General features: G+C 44.9%; 1 protein-coding gene across 3 annotated transcripts in view; it reads right to left on the minus strand.

Annotated features, from left to right (window-relative positions):
- The window catches only part of FAM169B (family with sequence similarity 169 member B), a 97,121-nt gene that overhangs the window by 12,540 nt on the left and 61,963 nt on the right, over positions 1–22,618 (minus strand). For 2 of the 3 annotated variants that reach the window (XM_032622539.1, XM_032622540.1), the window contains exons 6-7: positions 9,128–9,310; positions 5,244–5,375 (exon numbers count right to left, since the gene is read on the minus strand). In XM_032622539.1, coding sequence (XP_032478430.1) covers positions 5,244–5,375; positions 9,128–9,310 — 315 coding nt within the window. Of the gene's footprint in view, positions 1–3,799; positions 5,376–9,127; positions 9,311–22,618 lie in introns of those variants that run through there. The other variant, XM_032622538.1, reaches the window with a different exon arrangement.

Here is a 22,618-nt window from a genome sequence, read left to right on the forward strand (position 1 = left end):
AAGGAACAGGAAGGCCCTCCTCTGCCAGATGGCTAGAACTGATGTCAGACACTAGTCAGCTTTTCTAAGATAATCCAGCACTTTCTGAGATGTTTTATGCCTTTAATGCTGAGTCTTCTATCCCAGAACCATCTGTTTTCCAATATAAGCAGCATTCCCCACAAAATGCATTCATAAGTTTTGGAGTTTAATGTCATTATCGCTTCTTTAGGGATTCCAGAGCAAAGGCCCTTCCATGCCAGCAAATGGATGTCAGCACAATCACCTTGTGTGGACAAGTGTCTGGCTTGGCCTCAGGAAAATACTCATGGAATCGTATCACTCCAAAATCTTATAAACTACTGACGACAACAGGCCAGCAAGGAATATTCAGGAACCATCCTTACCCGCGGTTCTGTCTACCATTGCTCTGAACTATCTCATAACCTAATGCCCTATTCCATTTTCTAGCATCTGGGCTTGAGGGGCGGGGAAGGAAAGAAGGATAAATTTGTCCACACATTAGTTCTGCTTGAAAGATACTGGTCCGTCACAGAATCTGAAATTCAGATTTTTCAGTATTTCCTTAACAATGCAAAATTACGGCTCATTCCCATGTGTTCTCTGTTTAGTTTTGGCTTTGTCAGAGCTTGTCTAGCTTAGAGAAGAGGACTGTGAAAAGTCTAATTGCAATGGCCTCTCCTCCCACTGCAGCTCGGAGATTCTGAGCATAAATCAAGGGCCTACTGCCCCAGAGGAGCCCAGAGCAGAGGTGTTTAGGAAACTTCATGAGCATGACACAATGACTAGTCCTAGAATGACACACATTTGTCACTGTACCTTGTTGTCTTCTCCATTATGGGATATTCCGGGTCCACTGTCTTGAGAAGTGCACCCAAGAGCAGTCACTTCCTCCTTGGAATTTCCTGGGTGAGCTGCCCTCCCCAAGCAAGAGAGTGGGGTGAGCAAATGGGGTGACTCCCAAGGGACTGGACAGTCAAAAGATTAATAATATAATGGGGACACTTCCAAAAGCATGGAACCCCACCACCCAGTTCTATCCTTTTGACCTTCACCCTGACACCTGCTACATGCCCTCCAAGGACAGGAAAACCTTCCAGGTATTGGGAGAGTGGTTCTATTCAAGCATTTCTGAGCTGGAATTTTGATCTATTCTCCCAACTATTCAGGCATTAAATGCAGTCAGATCTCCCATTCTATTCCTCGGCCCCCCTCTTTGCTCACTGGAATTCTTACTCACAAGAGAGACCATAATCACACATGTTAATTCAGCCTCTCTCCCCGCTCCTACCAAATCAGTACCAACTTGGAAGGGGGTGACTTTCTTATCCTACTGTGCACCTCCCCACACCCCAAAATCCATACGTGGAGGTGTGGTGAGGGGTTCAGATCCTTTAGGAAAAAAATACGCACTTTTCCATTTGAGCTGAAAATACAAATGAAACACATGAAAATACAAATGAAACACATTTTTCGAATAAAGAATATTACTTGTTACCTATATAAGTAAATGTTTAAAGTTTATTTCCAGACTCTATAAATGAGAAAAATTTGGTTTGGCAAAATTGAATCATAAGCATCTAAAAATACCAGCCCTCTTTAGCCTTCTCTGATATGTAAGATTTTATATAATACAGTAGTAGCTGCCCATGTACTTTCCTTCACAAAAACCATAAGCTCATAAATGAGCTCAGACACTTCTCAGCCAGCCTCATTGACTACTGTATCCGGATCACCTGGACACTTCCCAGTGCTGAGAAATGCTCTGTTAACAGTAATCAACTGAATGAGTGAGTGAATGAATGAATGAGAGAATAAAGTAGATAATCCATTATCAATTTTCTTCCTTTCCTGATGTGTGAAACTTTGGTTTTATGTGTTATGGATGGAAGTATGTTAATAGCTATCAAACTTTCCCTTGTACTTTATTCCTAAGCAATGAAGGTGCAATACTTTTTTTTTAAATTAATGATAATTTGGACTCACAAGGATGAGAATCTGAGAAGCAGCCACACAGGTAGGTCAAAGGCAGATGCCTATGATTTACCATCCGATGCTGCAGCAGATAACAGTGGCCACTAGAGGGAGCCACACAACCTTTCAAAGAGCAGCATTAGACCAAAAAGCCCATCCAGCGTGATGGTTCTGTTCTCTGCCCTTCCCAGCCTGGCTCACCCCCATATGCTCGCTCTTGGTACTGCTCTGTGTAATGCCTGACTCTCCAGAACAAGCTGAAACAAGTTAGAGCTGCAGTCTGCTAAGCATCAGGCTTTTAGAAAAATGACCCCACTTCCTCAGCTCAAATATTTCACATCTCTTTATGTACATTCCCTCCAGCTTTAAAAATTAAATACAAAACAGAAGAAAAGTATTTTCTCTATGGATGACAGTTGAATCTATTAAAACTTCAGCTGGAAAGAAAGCAAAAATATAACCTAAAAATGAAAAAAAAATCTTTTTAAATCTGTGTGCAATTACTTCCTGCCTCCAGCAACTTTTTCCGTTAACAATAACAACAAAAAAATCAACTGTTGACGTATTCAATTTCATCCACCCCCCACCCCCAGTAAAGAAACTTAGGCATGTGCAAGCTAATGGGGAAGTCACATCGGACAGAATTCTGATCCTATTGGTCAAGTTTCAAAGGCTTCATATGTAACTGAGTATAGGAAGAAAAAAGTTTCCCACAAACTCCTTCTCTCAAAAGGTCTGAATAACCCTGTAAATATTTTCAGGGCCTTTATAAGCCACAGATGTTATCAACACTCAGGACCGTGCAAACTCTAAAACCCCCAGTCCACAAATGACACTGCTTCAAAAACAGATTTTAAAACATTTGAAAGGAGAAGTTAACTTCCTGCTGAAATGTTGTGGAATGTTGTAATATGTCCACACCTTAGTTAGAAGCCCCACCGGGCTTCTGGCTTATAGTTCTATTTCTGTGGCCCATGAAATTGTAGGAAACCTCCTAAATAATAGTCAGAAATAAAGGGACAAAAGATAGAATTTGAAAAACAGAACAATTCAAGAAAGCAACTCTAAGAATAACTGATTAAAATTAAAATAAGTGGCCTCGTGACATTTCCAAGGAAGAGAAGGTTCCAGAATCTGCATTGTTTGGTGATGGGTGGGAAAACCCAGTGGGCTAACATTTGCTGATTTCCGTGAGGAGAGAAACAGAGGAAAACAGAGAAACTGCTGAGCATCTGGGCTAACCTGTGATCGCATCTGTGGCCCCCACTAGCCGGCCGGCCTGGAAAAAACCTGAGTGTCAGCGACGACTGACAAAATTGTTACAAAATGAAGCTGGTTGGCGGAAAATCTTCACGAGTGAATTAAAATCCTGACTGCTGGCCCTGGGGGGATACAGGAGGTGTGGGTGAAACTGGGAACTAGCCATGATTTACACAGGGAGTGAAAAGACCACAACTTAGAATTTTTCAAAAAATTATAGTTTCGGTAATCTAATTATATCCCTGATTATAATGATGACCCTTCTTCCTTCAAGGGACTCAAGCATGCTTCTGGAACCTTCTCTGTGAAAGTCCCCTCATTTGCCGTTTTAAGGAGAGAGTTGGTGCATCTCAGAGTGAGTTAAAGTGACAGGGCTGGCATCTGAATTCTAGCTCATTTCCTCTGACCAGACCACACCAACTCTCTCAGCTCTTGAAATAACCCCCAGTGGAATTCTCCTCAGAGGAAGCCATCTCCCCAATTATGCAAAAACGTCCTCCCCTGCAAACCCCCTCCAGCCCATGCAATTTCCACATGATTTCCACATTCTGTTTTGGGCAAACCATTTTTTTTTTTTTCCATTTCCAGCCAAGGAAGTGCAACATCCAAGCCACAAAGGCCAGGAGGCATGGGGGCTGCAGGCTCCTTTGTGAAGCCCAGTGAGAAACCCACACGGCTGGTCGGCCAAGGGCCTGGGACCCTGGCTGGCTTCCCATCATTTCCGACTTTCTACGCCACAGGGCAAGTCACTTAACTGCCTCATTAGGATCACAGTCACAGCCCTGCCACAGCCTCCTTCCCAGGTGCCCGGTCACCCCATTAATATCTGTAAAGATCCATTAAGCCTCCTAGCGGAAAGGCACCAGAGGAGCAAAACCTATCACCATCATCATCAATAAACTCCCAGGCACTCTCCCCTGTCGCCACCTCAGGGGAATCAGTCACCATGGGAAGAGAAAGCCTGGCACCTCAGCCTGCCTATCCATCCCCTAATGAGCTACCCGCAGCCTCGGAAGTGGCACTCGACCCTGAAGGGATCTCAGCCATGCTTTCATCGTGGCCGGTGAATTTAAAGAGACGCTCCCTCGCCCCCATCTCCCCTGCAGCCCTGCCCCCAGCTGCACCTCGAGCTGCAGCTGAGGCCGTCCTCCCCTACCTGGGAGAGGTGGAGGGAACGCGGACAGAAAGCAGCCTGGAGACCTAAAGACAATGTGTGTCTGCCACCCTGTTTGCCCCTCCGGCCCTCAGACCCACCACCTGGAAACAGACACCATCCATCAAAAACCCGCCACAGGGCTTCCCTGGTGGCGCAGTGGTGGAGAGTCCGCCTGCCGATGCAGGGGACATGGGTTCGTGCCCCGGTCTGGGAAGATCCCACATGCCGCGGAGCGGCTGGGTCCGTGAGCCATGGCCACTGAGCCAGCGCGTCCGGAGCCTGTGCTCCTCAACGGGAGAGGCCACAACAGTGAGAGGCCCGCCTACCGAAAAAAAAAAAAAAACCCGCCACAAACTCGCTGAAGACGGCCTGTGTGTCTGTAACAGGGCTGCCTCACACCCACGTGAACCCTCCCCGGAGGAGAAGGTACAGAGCTCGCTCTTCCAGCAAACCCTCCTGTGTCTTAGAATTTTTACCAGATGCACACATTGCCTACGGGAAACAATGCTTTCCAGGGACCTTCTGCTAGACAGAGGCAATTAATCCTCTTGCATGTTTCAATGACCCTTTCCGACTGAAAACGGGGAACCCTTAGTTCCAGGGAGTCTCTGATTTGGCTAAAGTGGGGGCGATCTATTTGAGCAAGAGGGTCTGGAAGGTATGGTTCGTTCAGGATGGGAGGTGGAGGAAGGCCAGGATGCCACCGCCCGGGTTTCCCTCCCTCCTCTATTCCTGCAACAGCAACAAACAGAACGTCTGCGCAGCCTGACTCGATCCGCACCAGTGAATCTGTGCTTCCGTTACCAACACTGGAAAAAACCAGACCAAAGGGCATGCTTTCACCCCGACTCACAATCTGGACGCCTTGCCTGTTGAAGCTGAACCTTCAGCCAGATGTTGACTCGCTGGCCCCAGGCTCCTGGGGGCTCCGCCTCCCACAGGCGCCCCCGCTCCTCTGGATGCTCCGCCAGGAACTTCCTACAGACTGAGGGGAAGTTGCACACAGGAGTCAGGGAGGCCCACGCAGCCCTGGTGCACACACGCCGTCCCTCATCTGCGTCCCCAGGCACGGCCACTTCCGTCCTTCCTGCAGCCTGGCCCGGCCCACCCCCAGCTCTCTGCTCTGCCGCTGCCCCACGCCAACCCCCACCACCCCGCCCGCCATCCTCCTCACCTGCCTCCCACTTTCATCCGTCCCATTAAGCCTGCTCAGGCGGCCACAACAAAACACCACACACTCAGGGCCTTAAACAACAGACATTTATTGTCTCGCAGCTCTGGAGGCTGGAAGTCTGAGATCAAGGTGTTGGCAGGCTTGCCTTCTCCAGAGACCTCTCTCCTTGGCTTGGAGATGGCACCTTCTTACTGTGTCTTCACACTGTCTTCCTTCCGTACCCATCTGTGTCCTAGTCTCCTCTTCTTACTGGGACCTCCTCTTACCAGTCCTATTGGATCAGGGCCCACCCTTATGACCTCATCTAACCTCACACTCAAGTTACCTCCTTATAGACCCCATCTCCACATACAGTCCCCTTGGGGGTTAGAATTTGGGGGGGACCCAATTCAGCCCATAATGGCACCCCACTCGGTCCTCTCCACAGGCACTGTCCTTCCTCTTTCTGAGCCTCCACAGCCCTCTTCTCCCAGGGAGCCTTCCAGCTTATCCACAGACACCTTGACTCCAGAACCCCCTCAAGGTTGTAGACTTTTATGTTCACAGGGTGAGCATTTCCACGTGGCAGGGCCCCGAATCCAGCCGAATGGGAAGCTGCTCCTGGTATTGCAGGTGCTGGGGGCTCCATCAGGCCCAGGGCAAGAGCACAGATGGAAACCCACAGAGCATGGTGCTAAGTACTCAAAAGGTGTAAGCCAAGCTAGCCGAGTGCTAGATAGAATGTTCTGCTCTCCTGTCTTGACAAATATAACTTCTTAACAGCAGGAAAAGCCAGTTTCAAATTTAGAATTCTTAGACTCTTTGGAGTTTTGCACCTGAATGTGGCGATGCCAAGAGAGCTGGCCCCCAGCTGGCAGCCCACCCCCTCCTCCCATCCCAGCTCCCAGCCCATGGCAAGGGGCCTGTGCATGCAAATATGGACACCACGCCCACGCTCCACCTACACCCCACCAGCAGCTGTCCCAGGGCCTAAGGATGTGCAAATTGGTGGCATCCTCTGCTTTTGGGGGCACAGATCCAGGATAGAGTCCACTTGGGCCCTTGGCAGCCCCTGACAGGAATCCTGGGGTTCTGGTAGCTTGACCTGGTTTAGGAGTGGCCTGCACCCAGGCGAGAACATCCTCTTGGACCCGCAGATTCCTCATCCCGTGGAGAGAGGTGCAGCTTCAACAGGGTGCTAAAGCGTGCAGCCCTGGGCGGGAGGCCCTCCGGGCCATTCCAAGGGCAGGACTGAACTGGATAAAAGGTGGTCAGTGAAGCCTGGAGCAGCCACACCCGGCCCGGCCTTGAGCCTCCAGCTGCTGCTTTGTCCTGCTTTGTCCACACTCTGCCTGCTCACGCATGAGCCCAGGCACAATCAGGGTGATGTAGAAGCTCAAGGCCCCAGCACCCTTGGCTGGGCCACTGAGACCCCAAGTGTGATTCAGAATCAGTACCTTCAGATCTTCTTTCTCTACCAGGTGGAGATACAGGCCCCTGCGAGGGTCTCTGCAGTGCTGGCCTGGGGGTGGTCCCCGCCCTTTGGAGCCTGCTCCTCCCCAGGGGAGACCTAGGTGGCTGCCCTAGGGGCCAACACACTCAAACAAAGTCTCAGAGCTGAAATGAGAATGAGGGGAGGGAGAGACAGCAGGTGGGCATGGACAGAGAACCAGTGCCGGAGTTCCAGAACTTTCCAAGACCTCCAAGTGAGCAAACCAGTGCAGTAAGCCTCCAGTATCCTTTGCACAAATTCAGGATCTTCAGAGTTTCGTGAGAGATGGAGAGTTTGAAAATACAAAGAAATGACCAAACCCACTTGAGGAAAATATGTTTTCGCCTGGTTTTCTTATGACTTCCGAGCAACAGAAGTTTCCTTGCCTTTCGCAGCTTTTCTCTCCTATCTGTTGTTCTCACACCATAAGGACACTGGAAACTCAATAGTAAGGGTCCAAAAGTATCTGTATGACAAGAAGTGAGGCAGGGCCCAGTGTGGGGTGGATGTGCTTCATGGGGGACCGTGGATCCTGGGAGATGGTCCCCAGTATCTCCCACCCTTGCTGATTTGGAGTGAAACATTTAGCATAAGGGCTTTCTGAATTTCCTCTGGCAAATACATATTAAGATTTCTTTTCCAGAACCTGGAGAAGGATTGTGGTAGTTCATGTTATATGTCAACTTGAGTGGGCCAGGGGTATCCAGACATTTCGTCATACATTATTCTGGGTGTGTCTGTGAGTGTGTTTTTGGATGAGATTCACATTTTTAATTAATTATTTATTTATTTATGGCTGCGTTGGGTCTTCGTTGATGTGTGAGGGCTTTCTCTAGTTGTGGCGAGCAGAGGCTACTCTTCATTGCGGTGTGCGGGCTTCTCATTGTGGTGGCTTCTCTTTTTTGCAGAGCATGGGCTCTAGGCGTGCAGGCTTCAGCAGTTGTGGCACATGGGCTCAGTAGTTGTGGCACGTGGGCTTAGTAGTTGTGGCTCATGGGCTCTAGAGCATAGGCTCAGTAGTTGTGCCACACGGGCTTAACTGCTCTGCAGCATGTGGAATCTTCCCAGACCAGGGGTTGAACCCATGTCCCCTGCATTGGCAGGCAGATTCTTAACCACTGCGCCACCAGGGAAGTCCCAGGATTCACATCTGAATCCTTAGACAGAGTAAAGCAGATTGCCCTCCCCATTGTAGGTGGACCTCAGCCAATCAGTTGAGGGCCTGACTACAAAACAAAAAGTCTGACCCTCCCACAAGTGAGAGGAACTCCTCCTGCCTGACTGACTGAGCTGGGACATTGGTCTTTTCCTATCTTTGGACTTGAACTGAAACACTGGCTTTTCTTGGGTCTCAAGCCTGTTAGCATTTGGACTGGAACCACACCATCAGTCCTCCTGAGCTTCCAGCTTGCTGACTGTAATCTTAGGATATCTCAATCTCCACATTGTCTGAGCCAATTTCTTATAATAAATCTCTTCTCTCTCTCTCTCTCTCTCTCTCTCTCTCTCTCTCTCTCTATATATATATATATATATATATATATATATATATATATATATATATCTCCTACCGGTTCTGTTTCTCTGGAGAAGCCTGACTAATACATGGACTCGGTAGGACAAGAGCAGATGTGGGGAGCCATCTTCTGTAGTAAGAGCTACACAGGTGCCCAGGGCTCAGTGCATTTGGAGCTTGCCTTCCCTCAGCTCCTGGTCCCCCTGGGGCTCCGAGTTGGAAAGGCAAAGTGATGACTAGCATCTTCCCGTGCAAGAGCAAAGGTCCTTTGAGGCCCAGCAACAACCAGCAGCACAGTGGGTTCCCTGGATTCTGCTTCTCTCTGACGCTGTGTTGATTTGGTTCTTATTATTTCTAAATCCAATTCTTCTCAGGGACTGGGAAAGGTTTGTCCCTTGTGATCAGGCTTAAAGTCTCAGTGCTGAAGCAACAGGAGATTTCTCAGAGGAAAGAGACAACTCACAGGTGTGTCGTGGTGCCGGCGGCTCTGAGGGACCTCCCACCCCAGAATCATCTGGAACCCACCTGAGTTACCCACCCCCGTTACCCAAGCGCTCCTCCCGATGCAGTGATTACCTTGGTACATGGCAGGGGAGATGGGCCAGCTGATGCCCAGGGCCTCATCCTCTCGGAACGTCTGGCAGAAGTCCCTCAGCATGGCCAGGCCCAGGCCCTGGCGGCAATGGCTCCTCCGGACAAACACGGTGTCTAAGACAGGCAGCAGGTAGCACACACCCGTGCCATCACCACACAGGCTGCCTGAGGGGAAAGCAAGAGACACGTGCTGTCCCCTGGGCTGGACTAGCCTGCCAGGACCCGGCGGGACTCCCACTTGCCAGGTCACTGGTACCATTCGGAAGCAGTGCAGCCTCACAAACTAAACCACTGAAGACCAAACAGCAGATCACCCTAAACCACCAGCTCTCCAGTTTACTGGGCAGCCCACACATTGTCAATTACTGTGAGCAAGGCCTCTAGGCTATTGCCCTGAAATGAAATGCAAACCCAGGTGACTGAGCGAGCGAGGCCGTCGCGCACCCAGACTCCTCACATCCCTCCCTCACCGTGCACAGTTCAGAGGTCCCCAGAGCCAAGGAGGAGCATCTGGGCAACGTCAAAGTTCTTCGTGATGTGGGCTGGGAGACCCAGCCAACGCATCTCCATGGCATGGACTTGTTCAGAGTTCACCATGGCCAATTATGGCGAAGTACACCTGACCCAAACAGACTAAGTTCTGTTTCCCATAGAACATCAATGACCCTGCTATTGCAGAGCAAGAGAGGCTACAGCTGGCACCTCTCCCACTTTTCTACCCTGAATTTAACTTTACTGCAACCAGCACTAACAGCAGCAAAGTTGCTGTTTCTGCAACAGGAACCTACCCTTGCAGTCAGTCACCTCTGTTGTCACCCTAGCTAGAAATGCCACACACACCCAACTATATCACCTTCCTCACTTCCCAGCTGCACAGTTGCCTGTGCTCTAGATGCACTGGAATCCAGGAAAAGAAATATGTCACATAGTAAGCTCCTATGGGAAGAGGTGGTATTTGTGTCTGCAAAGATTCAAAGGTGAGTAATTTCCCAAACAAACAAAAAAATGATTCTGAGTCTAATTAGCCAGGCTGAATTGCAGAGCTACATGCTACTGTAGTGAACTGTTTGAAAAATGGCCACAATTATTCCCTTTCCTATATCCACACACCTTTGCATGTGATTTTGAAGGTCCTCCCAACAAGATATGGGGTCTACTTCCTCTCCCCTTCAATCTTGCTGGCCTGGTGACTCACTTTGAGCAACAGAATGAAGCTGGCAAGAGCACACCAGTTCCGAGCCTAGGCCTCTCGGGGTCCAGGGCCCCTCCATTCTTTCACAGATCCCTATCACTCACCACAAGAACAAACCCAGGCTAGCCAGCCACCAGGAGAGAAACATGGCCCAGGCACCCTCGTGGTCCCAGCCAACATCTAGCTGGTATTAAGAAACAGGTGGGCAGGTGACCACAGACACATAGGCCAGCCCAGCCTAGGGCAGAAAACCACCCAGCTGAGCCTCAGCAAAATCGCCAACCAAAAGAATGGTGAGCTAAATAAATAGTTGGTTTTGTGCCCAATATGAATGAATAAATAAATAATCTGTGACCAATGAGCAACCCCAATTACTTGAGATGGTAATTGTAAAGAATTTGGAATTTACCCTAAATGTGCCTGAAATAACAGCACCAACTGGGTTGCAATTATATAACTTCCAATTTTATAGACAACAAGAACAATGGTCCCTAAACAGTGAAGTCCTTCAAAGCTAAGAATGTTTAAAGTTAAATAAAGACACAATTCCACTCACAACAGCATTAAAAAGTAAATACTCAGGAATATATTTAACAAAAGAAGCATAAGCCTTAAATACTGAAAAGCACAAAACATAGTTGAGGGAAATTAAAGAAGATCTAAATAAATGAAGAGAAATTCCATGTTCATGGGTTGGATCAGGGTCCCCAACCTCCAAGCCACAGACCAGTACCGGTCCATGGCCTGTTAGGAACCAGGCCACACAGCAGGAGGTAAGCAGCGGGCGAGCGAGCGAAGCTTCATCTGTATTTACAGCCGCTCCCCATCACTCATGTTACCGCCGGAGTTCCACCTCCTGTCAGATCAGTGGCGGCAATTAGATTCTCATAGGAGCACGACCCTCCTGTGAACTGTGCATGCGAGGGATCTAGCTTGTGTACTCCTTTTGAGAATCTAATGCCTGATGATCTGAGGTGGAGCTGAGGCAGTGATGCTAGCACTGGGGAGCGGCTGCAAATACAGGTTATCATTAGCAGAGAGGTCTGACTGCACAGAGATCATAGTAAATCAATTGCTCGCAGAATCATATCAAAACCCTATCAGTGAGCGGCAAGTGACAATTAAGCTGCATCTTACATAATAGACTGGACATAAGCAACACACTTCAGGTGTCACTGTCTCCCATCACCCCCAGATGGGACCATCTAGTTGCAGGAAAACAAGCTCAGGGCTCCCACTGATTCTGCATTATGGTGAGTTGTATAATTATTTCATTATGTATTAAAATGTAATATTAATAGAAATAAAGTGCACAAAAAATGTAATGCGCTTGAATCATCCCCAAACCATCCCCCACCACGGAAAAACTGTCTTCCACGAAACCAGTCCCTGGTGCCAAAAAGGTTGGGGACTGCTGGATTGGATGACTCAATACTGTTAAGTGGCCAATTCTTCCCAAACTGACCTGTAAGTTTAACAACAGTCCTATCAAAATCCCAGCAGGCTCTTTTGTGGAAATTGACAAGCTGAGAGTAAAATTCATGTGAAATGCAAAGTCTCTAGGATAAACAAAACAGAAAAAAAAAAAGAAGAAGAACAAAGTTGGAGGTTTTATATTAACCAATTTCAAAGCTTCTTATAAAATCAAGGTAATCAGACAGTGTGATAATGGTGCAACAGTGGGCATATAGATCAATGGAGCAGAAGTGAGAGTCCAGAAGTAAACTCTTACACTCCGAATTTCTACAAAATGCCATGGTAACTCAGTGGGGGAAAAGACAGACTTTTCAACAAACTGTGGTAGAATGATTGGACATCCATAAGCCAAAAATTAATTAATTAATTAAAAATGAACAAATTAATGAGTGAAGCTGCAACAGAACAGAGCCCAGAATGAGACCCACACGAACACAGTCAACTGATCTCTGACAAAGGAGCAAAGCAAAGTGAATAGAGGAAGGACAGTCTTTTCAACAAGTGAGGCTGGGACAGTTGGACATCCACATGCAAAACCATGAATCTAGACACAGACCTTAAGCCCTTCACAAAATGTAGCTCAAAATGGATCACAGACACAAATGTACAATGCAAAACTATAGAACTAGAAGATAACATAGGAGAAAATCTAGATGACCTTGGGTTTGGCAATAAACTTGTACATACAGCATCAAAGGCATGATCCATGAAAGAAAAAATTGAGAGTTGAATTTCATTAAAATCAAATTTTTCTGCTCTGTGAAGGACACTGTCAAGAGAACAAGAAGCCACAAACTGGGGAAAAAATATATTCAAAAGACATATCTGATAAAGAACTATTATCCAAAATATACAAAGAGCTCATAAAACTCAACAATAAAAAAAACAAACAACTTGATTAAAAAGTGGGCCAAAGACCTTAATAGACACCTCACCAAAGAAGCTGTACAGATGGCAAGTAACATGAGAAGATGTGCCACATCATATATCATCAGGGAAACAAAAATTTTTTTAAAGTGAGATACTACCATACACCTATTAGAATGGCCAAAATCCAGAACACTGAAAACACCAAAGTGCTGTTGAAGATGTGGAGCAAAAGGAACTCTCTTTCATTGTTGGTGGGAATGCAAAACGGTACAGCCACTCTGGATGACAGCTTGGTGGTTTCTTTTCTTTCTTTCTTTTTTTTTTTTTAATTTTTGGCTGCATTGAGTCTTCATTGCTGCATGCAAGCTTTCTCTAGTTGTGGCGAGCGGGGGCTACTCTTTGTTGTGGTGCACGGGGCTTCTCATTGCAGTGGCTTCTCTTGTTGTGGAGCATGGGCTCTAGGCGAACGGGCTTCAGCAGTTGTGGCACACAGGCTAAGAAGTTGTGGCTCACGGGCTCTAGAGAGCAGGCTCAGTAGTTGTGGTGCATGGGCTTAGCTGCTCCACAGCATGTGGGATCTTCCCCAACCAGGGATCGAACTCGTGTCCCCTGAATTGGCAGATGGATTCTTAACCACTGCACCACCAGGGAAGTCCCAGCTTGGTGGTTTCTTACAAAACTAAACCTACTCTTACCATAGGATCCAGCAATTGTGCTCATTTATATTTACCTGAAGGAGTTGAAAACTTACGTCTACTCAAAAACTGGCACACAAATGTTTGTAATGCCTATATTCATAATTACCAAAACTTGGAAGCAACCAATATATGCTTCAATGGGAGAGTGGATAAATAAATTGTGGTACATCCAGATAATGGACTACTAGTCAGTGTTAAAAGGAAATGAGCTATCGTGCCATAAAAAGATATAGAGAAACCTTACAGCACATTACTAAGTAAAAGAAGCCAATCCACAAAGGCTACAGAGCATACAGTTACAATTATATCTTCTGGAAAAGGCAAAACTACGAAGGCAGTAAAAATATTAGTGGTTGCCAAGGGGTAGGGGAGAGCAAGGGATGAATAGGTGGAACACAGGATTTTTAGGGCAGTGAAGCTACTCTGTATGACGGTACAATGATAGAACATGTCTTTACACACTTGTCGAAACCCACAAAACATACAACACAAAGAATGAACCCTAATGTAAACTATGGACTTTAGTTAATAATAATGTATTCTTATGGACTGAATTGTGTCTCCCCAAACCCTCAGTACATCAGAATGTGTCTGTATTTGGAGACAGGGCCTTTAAGAGGTGATGAACTCAAAATGAGGTCTTTAGATGGACTAATCCAATCCAGTTGGTGTCCTTATAAGAAGAGGAAATTTGGACACACAGAGGGACACCAAGAATGCACACACACACAGGAAAACCGTGAGAGGACACACCGAGAAGATGGCCATCACAAGCCAAGACATAGGTGTCAGAAGAAACCAAACTTGCCTACACCTTGAACTTGGATTTCCAGCCTCCAGAACCATGGGAAAATTAATTTCTGTTGTTTAAGCCACCCAATGTGTGGTGCTCTGTTACGGGAGCCCTAGTCAACTGATACATTCATCAATATTGGTTTATGAATTATAATAAATGTACCACGCTAATGCCATATGTTAATAATAGAGGAAACTCTGTGTGTGTGGAGGGGGATAAGAACTCTCTGCACTTTCTGCTCAATTTCTCTATAAACCTAAAACTGCTTTAAAAAGTAAAATCTGGGCTTCCCTGGTGGCGCAGTGGTTGAGAGTCCGCCTGCCGGTGCAGGGGACACAAGTTTGTGCCCTGGTCCAGGAGGATCCCACATGCCGCAGAGCGGCTAGGCCCGTGAGCCATGGCCGCTGAGCCTGTGCGTCCGGAGCCTCCACAACAGTTAGAGGCCCGCATAGCGCAAAAAAAAAAAAAAAAGTAAAATCTGCTAATTTTTTAATGTATAAGGTATTTTTAAAAATGAAGCTGGACCCTTACTTCACATCATTTAAAAAATTAATTCAAGATGTATCTAGACATAAATATAAGAGTTAAAACTGTAAAGCTTTTAGAAGAAAACACAGAAGGAAATCTTCACAATCTTGGGTTAGGCAAAGAGTTCTTAGCTTTGACATCAATGGACACAACCAACTGGTAAATCTGACTTCATCAAAATTAACTTGGTACTTCAAAAGACACCACAAAGAAAATAAAAAGACAAGCCACAGACTGTAAGAAAATGTTGCAAATCACATTCCTGATAAAAGACATATCCAGACTATATAAAGAACTCTTATAATTCAACAAAAAGAAAATCAACAACCAATTAAAAACGGACAGATGATCTGAACAGACATTTCTTCAAAGAAGACAAACAAATGGTTAATAATCAGTGAAAAGATACTCAACACCATTAGTCATTTAAAAATGCAAATTAAAACCACAATGAAATGCCACTTTTGACCTACTAAATGGCTATAATCAAAAAGACAAGCGTTGACAAGATGTGGAGAAATTGGAACCCTCATATATTGCTGCTGGGAATACATAATGGTACAGAAACTTTGTCAAATAATTTGGCAGTTTCTTAAAAAGTTAAAACATATGCTAACCAAAGACCCACCAATTCTGCTCCTAGGAACCCACTTAAGAGAAACAAAAACATGCCCATACAAAGACATGTATGCAAGTATTTATACCAGCATTATTCATAATAGCCAAAAACTGGAAACCATACTGGTAAATGCATAAACAAAATGTGGTACAGTCATACCAAGGAACATTACTCAGCAATAAAAAGGAATAAAATACTAATATATGCTGCAATTTGGATGAACCTCAAAAACACCAAGCTGAGTGAAAGAAGCCAGACACAGAAGACCACATAATGTATCTTTCCATTTATATGAAACATCCAGGAAAGGCAAATTGATGGAGACAGAGAGCAGAGCAGTCGTTCCCTAGAGCTGAGATGGAAAGAGACTGACACCAAAAAGGCAGCTTTTTGGGGTGATGGAAATATCTAAAATCTGGATTGTGGTGCTGGTCATACAACTCTCTAAATTTGCTGAAAAACAAGTCACTGAATGGTACACTTAAAATTGGCAACTTTTATGGGATGTAAAATTATACTTCAAAAAAACTGATTTGAAAAGATACAATGAATTGTATTAAATTGTATTAGAAAGATACAATTAAATAAGGAAAGGGAAAAATAATAACTTTACAGTATAGAAAGGGGGTAGACACCCCCTTGAGTGATCAGGGTGAATATCACCAGTAGTAACGTTGGCATCTTGTACCCCACACCTGATATGACCACGTGAGGAGAAGCATGCTTCACTGTGCCCCAAACTCATAACCCTGGTCAAATCATAAGATAATATCATACAAATCTAAATTAATGGACATTCCATAAATCTCCTGACCAGTACTCCTCAAAAGTGTCTAGGTCATGAAAGACAAGGACAACCAAGAAATGGTCCCAAATTGGTAGGGGAGGCTAAGAAGACCTGAAGATTAAAGACAACAAACACTCCTGATCAGATCCTACAAGAGAAGGACACTGCTGGAAGATCAGCCAATGTTAGTTTCTCAGTTTTGACCACTGTGCCATGGTTATGTAAGATGCTAACATTAGGGCAAGGTGAGTGAGGGTATAACAGGAAGTCTCTGTCCTATCTTTGCAACTCTTCTGTAAAACTAAAATTATTTCAAAATAAAAATCTGGGGTGGGGCAGAGGAACACTGCACCAGCCCTTCCTAAAGGCTCATCATACTTTCAAGTTGGTCAAATAAAACCCATCTCAATTCACAAAGCAACAAATTGGCCTCTTAATAAGAATATTAATGAACTGTAGTAAGAATATTACAGCCTGATTGTGAACGGAGCTGAGAGAGTAAGCTGGCTGCACACAAATGGACTCCCCATTCATAATCAGAACATAAAATCCTAGGAAACCTTCCCACATACAATAGCACTGAACAGTTGGTAGGAACCCTAGCCATGATCTCATCCACTCTACCCATTTTATAGACATGGCAGCTGACAGGGGCAAGAAAGGTTAAAAACATAGGACTTGGCTCCTTTTTGTCAGTAACAGCTGCCCAACTGGCTTTCATCAGCTCATGGGGAGTGTCGATACCACAGCAAAGAAATTAAAGGGAAGGAGACAAAAAGGATAGAAATGAATTAAAACGAAAACAAAGATACAACATAAAGTATTTTTTTTAAAAATTCAAGAGTTGCTAAAGCCAGAAAGAAGACAATTCATAAAGCACATTAGGAATTAAAATAGATATATCACTATGGATGTGGCAGAAATTTAAAAGGTAAGAGAATACTGTAAATAACTGTAGGCCAATAGATTTGAACAGATGAAAAGGACAAATTCCTAAGATAATACAACCCACCAAAACTGACTCACAGAAAAACAGAAAAACTAAACTATCCTATGACCATGGAAATCTGAACGCAGTAGTTTAAATCCCTCCCACACTGAACACACCAGGTCAGGTGACTTTAGAGATAAGTTCTGCCAACTTTCCCAGGAAAGCCTTCCAGAGCACAGAAAAAGAGACATTAGTCCATGACTCAGCCTATGAGCACAGTGTAACCTTTTCAGAGAAAAAGATAAAAAGCAAATGAAGATCAGATAATTAAGCAAATAACAGTAGTTCCTGAACATAAGACAAAAAACTTAAACCAACAGTAGCAAACAGAACTCAACAAAGTTACTCCACTGGTAACTGGTTTCTCTGCTCATGGCCCAGGCTGTTCTGGGGGAGATACAAATGATCAATAAGGTATCCAGGGTGAAACTACCACCCCCAGGCATGAACTAACACCACACAGAGGGCTTTTCCATCAACAGCCTGGGAGGACCTGAAGAAGGAAGACCTGTGAGGATAAGATGAAGCCCACCAAAGAGTAAAGGAGGGGGCACCAGCAGGCTATCCCCCTAACAATACGTACCCCAACAAATCAAAGACAAGGAGGAAGACAGTTACTCTAGGAAGAGAGGAATATATTCTTAGGACACCCAAGACAGACGGTGCACCATAGGGCAGTGATAGCAGCAGACAGCCAGGAAGTAGCGGAATAAACAGTATCTGCTTCAAAAAGATTCGTCAGCAGGAAGACGACATAAAAGACAAGCAGCAAGACAAATGCCGTAGTGTATTTCCACTGCCCGGAGGTCTTGACACTCAAGACCTGGGCACCAGGAAAGTTAAGGTGTGGGCCCACAGAACTCAAAAGAGCCAAGCGCCCGGCCAAAGCTCTCTTCACACTTCCTTTTGCAAAGCTGCATTTGTGTGGCTGTGAGCACCTGTCCGGGTTTGTACTGCTAATGCCCAAAGGCGATACGCTGACAGTAGCTGCTGCAGACACTTGGCTCTGTGGAGCATTTTAAGTATAATTGCTCTAAAAATCCAAATGCAGGCCAAATAGTCACAGTTGCTAGTCCAAGAGATTAAGTGCAAACTATAAAGATATGTGGGATACTCTCAAACCTGGGAAACTCAAAACAGTAGTAGCTAAAAGTGTTAACTTTTGCTAACCATTGACACTATCTTTTCGTGACAATCATACTGCATGTCTGTCATGAGCCCGCTTCACAAGGTTAGAGCCACACTCCCTGGGCACCTGGGGCAGATGAGGATCTATTGACAATACCACTAAATGGTCTGGATGTTCCCAAATTCTCCCCACCGAGGAGCATTACTAACATCAATTTGGATAAAATCTTTTTTTTTTTAATATGAGACATTTAAACTGTATTCTCTAGAACAGGGGCTGGCAAACTATTTCTGTAAGGGTCAGGTAGAAAATACTTTAGGCTTTGGGGACAACCACTCACCCCTGCAGTTGTAGAGCAAAATCAGCCATGCACAATACGAATGCGCGAAGCTGTGTTTCAATAAAATTTTATTTACAAAAACGGACAACAGGCAGAATTTGGTCTACGGGCCATAGCTGCCAACACCTGCTCCAGAAAAACATCACTTTTGGGGGCTTCCCTGGTGGCGCAGTAGTTGAGAGTCCGCCTGCCAATGCAGGGGACATGGGTTCGTGCCCCGGTCTGGGAAGATCCCACATTCCGCGGAGCGGCTGGGCGCGTGAGCCATGGCCGCTGAGCCTGCGCGTCCGGAGCCTGTGCTCCGCAACGGGAGACACCGCGACAGTGAGAGGCCCGTGTACCGCAAAAAAAAAAAAAAAATCACTTTTAACAAGCAAGACTAAGTGTTCAGAATCCTATTTGTATAATAATCATCTTTTCTCAAAAACAACTGAAAGTAATGCATTAACATGAACCACCCCAAAACAAGATATACTTGGAGATAAGCTTTAGTTATATTGTTTCCTCTTTGAAAAGTATCATTTCTTTCTATATGTTTGATTATTATAACAGGAATTTATTTATAAGGTGCCATAAAATTAGATTCATCTTTAAAATATTGAAGAAAAACTTATTTGCTTAAAGGAAGTAACCTTGGCCAAGTTGGATTTATCCCTGGTGGTTTAACATAAGAAAATTTGTACCAGTAATTCATCTCATTTGTCAATTACAGGAGAAAGAACTGCTTCGGTTTAATATAACACTGGACTCTGCACATTATCCAGTTCACGTGACACAGAACATAGAAAAAATTTTTTAAAGCAAAAGAAACTACCACTGAAAATGCATGCCTTAGGTGAGTGGGTCTCAAACTCTAGAATGAAACATGAGAATCACCTGGAGGGCTTGTTAAAACATAAATTGTTGGGCCCCATTCCAGTGCCGGTGTCTAGTGCCGGGGGTCTGGGGCACAGCCCAAGAACTCCTGTGGCCCAGGACAGAGAAGCAGCACAGAGTGTGCTGCTGGAACATTCTATCCGTTAGGCATTATGCAGCAATGAAGGGCTGCCTGGTGGTCCTGACTGGAGGTATTCCAGCCCAGGCTGAGACTTTTTCAACTGGATCCTCCCGTGGATGATTATGGGGTGTCTGCTCAGCCACGGTTTTTCTTTAAAACTGCCCCTACCACAGCCCCAGTTAAAGAGCTGAGGCTAGGTGGCCATATCGGAAGCATGAAAGCCTGCCCACCAAGGTGGACCCATGATCCACAAGAACTCAATCTGCAGGCCAGCTGGACCAACCTGATTCTTTCAAGAGGTTTTGAATGAAGTGAAACTGGGACTATGATAGGTCTCAGCCCTTTAAGGCAGTAGAGGTAGAGCCGGGTGGGCATCATGGCAAACTACAGTCAAGGTTATGAGGAAGCAGGAAACATAAGTGAGCAAAGGAAGATAACTTGCAAAGATGAGAATGGAGCAGCAGCTGGGTACCCAACCCAGCACAGGAAGCCAGTCTGCGTCCCATGAACTTCCCCTGCACCCTTCCAAGCCCTTCGCTTCCACACAACAGCAACCCCTTTCTCATCGGACAGCAGAGCTGGTACCTGAACCTACACCACACTCCCACTACTCCTCTTTTGCTGCTTATGTCTCCACTAAAGTCCAGAACATGGCATGAAGGCCCCCTGCTTGAGGGGACAACAGGGTAGGAGTGGCCTGTGACATGGAGTATCAGGGGGAGGGGAGAGCAGAAGGCCCTGGTGACCAGCAGGGCAGCTGAGGCCACTTCAAGGCATCACAGCCATCTCACAGGTCACACGCTTGTCTAGATGGCAAATCACTTAATTGAACACTTTTAAGTGCCATTCCTGTTTTTACGATTTGCATTAGTGTTGGGCTTTCAGGAATCTGAAACACAAAGCTGTTTGTTATATATTTTTATACAAAAGCAAAATACTTACTAGCCCTGCCTTAAATCGGCCGACTTTCCACTTACCAGTCCAGTATTTTTTTCCTTGAATGCTGTCTTGTGGACTAATGGTTTGAGGGCAAAAGTTAAAGTAAAACCCCACTAATTTTGGTTATCTAGGGAGAATTTCAGCACAAAATAATGAAATGATTAAAGTGTCAATATTTTGTAAGAAAGGCAATTATGGAACTATCAAATGAAGGGAGAAACTCAAACTGGCCCATTAACAAATGTTCCCAAAGAGAGGTCTACCTGAAAAGATCTCATTCATTCTATACCGAGGCACCCACTTGTTTCAAAACTGAATGTTCTCCTCACACTAAAGAGGCACAAACTACTGACAGACACAATGATTTGGGTAAGTCACAAAAGCATCATGAAAAAGTGAAACAAGTCAGTCTCACAAGGCTACATACAGTTTGATTCCACTACGTGACATTCCAGAAAAGATAACACTACAGTGATAGAGAACAGATCAGTGGCTGCCAGGGGTTATGGGTGGGGGGCTAAGGGGTGGAAAAGATTAGAACAAGAAAGAGTTTTAGAGGGGGGTGGAGAACTATCCTGTATTTTAATTATGGTTGTGATTATAAAATTCACAGAACTGAAAAGCCAAAAAAGAGATCAATTTTACTGTCCGACAATTTTTTTGATAATACTTAAAGTCACACACATACAAAAATGAATGTGCTTAGAAACAACGTATACTCTTAAAAAGGTGCAACCTGCCGCCCGTGATCCAGTTTATGCAATGAATCTGCATATTTTCTTTTCGTCACAGAATGAAATTATAAGCTGCAGCCTAGCTGAAACTAAATTAACAGATATTCTGAATCATGTGGATCTAAGCTAATGAAGAGAAATTGTACTGCTGCAAAGTTGGAAAGCATGCCATGTGCTACGCCCATAACCTAGGTATCAACACAACACTACATGAAGCTGTGACAAGCACCAAGGACAGGGCCACGACTGAAGAAACACCATTAACTGTTCTGAACTTTTGAACTATTAACTCCTCCTATAGTCAATTAAACCACAAGTATTCGCCAGTGATTTTTTTCACAAATCATAGGTTTAAAATAATAAAACATTGTAAATAATATCTATTCACTACCTAAATTATTTTTTACTTAATTTATCAGCATGTTGCTAATATCAACCATTTTTTAATTCATCAGAGCAAATCCCTCTCTCTACTTATAGAAAGGGATGGGAAAGCAAGGAATAAAATTCTATGATTCATCCCTGGACAGAGTCCCCATCAGATGATGATGGTAAATTAAGTGGTCATGCAGAGTCTCATATATAATAACTATTTTAGAAACAAATTTTAAAAAATTACTCACAGATACCATAAGGCATTCAAAAGCACATAGAAACCAGAAGAAATTTTAATTTCAGGAAATTGCAAATGAAATAGGTTAAAACCTGTGAGTTTGCAGCTTACTGGCCACAGGGTATAACTCAACCCCCAAGGCTACAGAAAATATTGGTGGGAAACGCTGCAGGCTTACCAGCTAAAGGCATCAAAGATCAAATTTTAGGACTAGGAAAGTAGTTGGAAATTTAAAGGCTCAGTGGCAACATGGAAACCACAGAATGAATGAAACCTTAATTCAGAGCAACTGCCCAAATCCCTGGCTCATAAATAATCTACACATGAGTGAAGGAGAATCCAGAGGACTCAACCAAAAGAAGGCAGAAACCAGAGAGATAATCACCCTTGAAAGATGGAACTACACATGATCAGATCTGTGACTCTGTTGCTTGTCTTAACCAAGTACATTCCTCAACTTGGGCAGCTCAACTGGCAGAAAGCTGAAACCAAATGGGTTTGACAGGTAAGGGTACAGAGCCCAAAACCAGCAGACGCAAGGAAACCACAGGGATCAGCAACGTCCATACCCAAATCTTTGTCTGGCCATCAACTTTGCAGGCACAGGGAAGACCTCTACAGAACCAGGCTACAGAAGCAGCCATGAGACATCGTACTAACACGTGTCAGCAGTTACATATCAAAGGAGACAGAGTTTGTGATTTGAATCCAGGCAAGCTAAATACCTCCCAGATCAAAAATCCTCAAAAACACACATAAAAAGT

The sequence above is a fragment of the Phocoena sinus genome, chromosome 2, assembly GCF_008692025.1.
Source record: "Phocoena sinus isolate mPhoSin1 chromosome 2, mPhoSin1.pri, whole genome shotgun sequence".
Classification (NCBI taxonomy): domain Eukaryota; kingdom Metazoa; phylum Chordata; class Mammalia; order Artiodactyla; family Phocoenidae; genus Phocoena; species Phocoena sinus.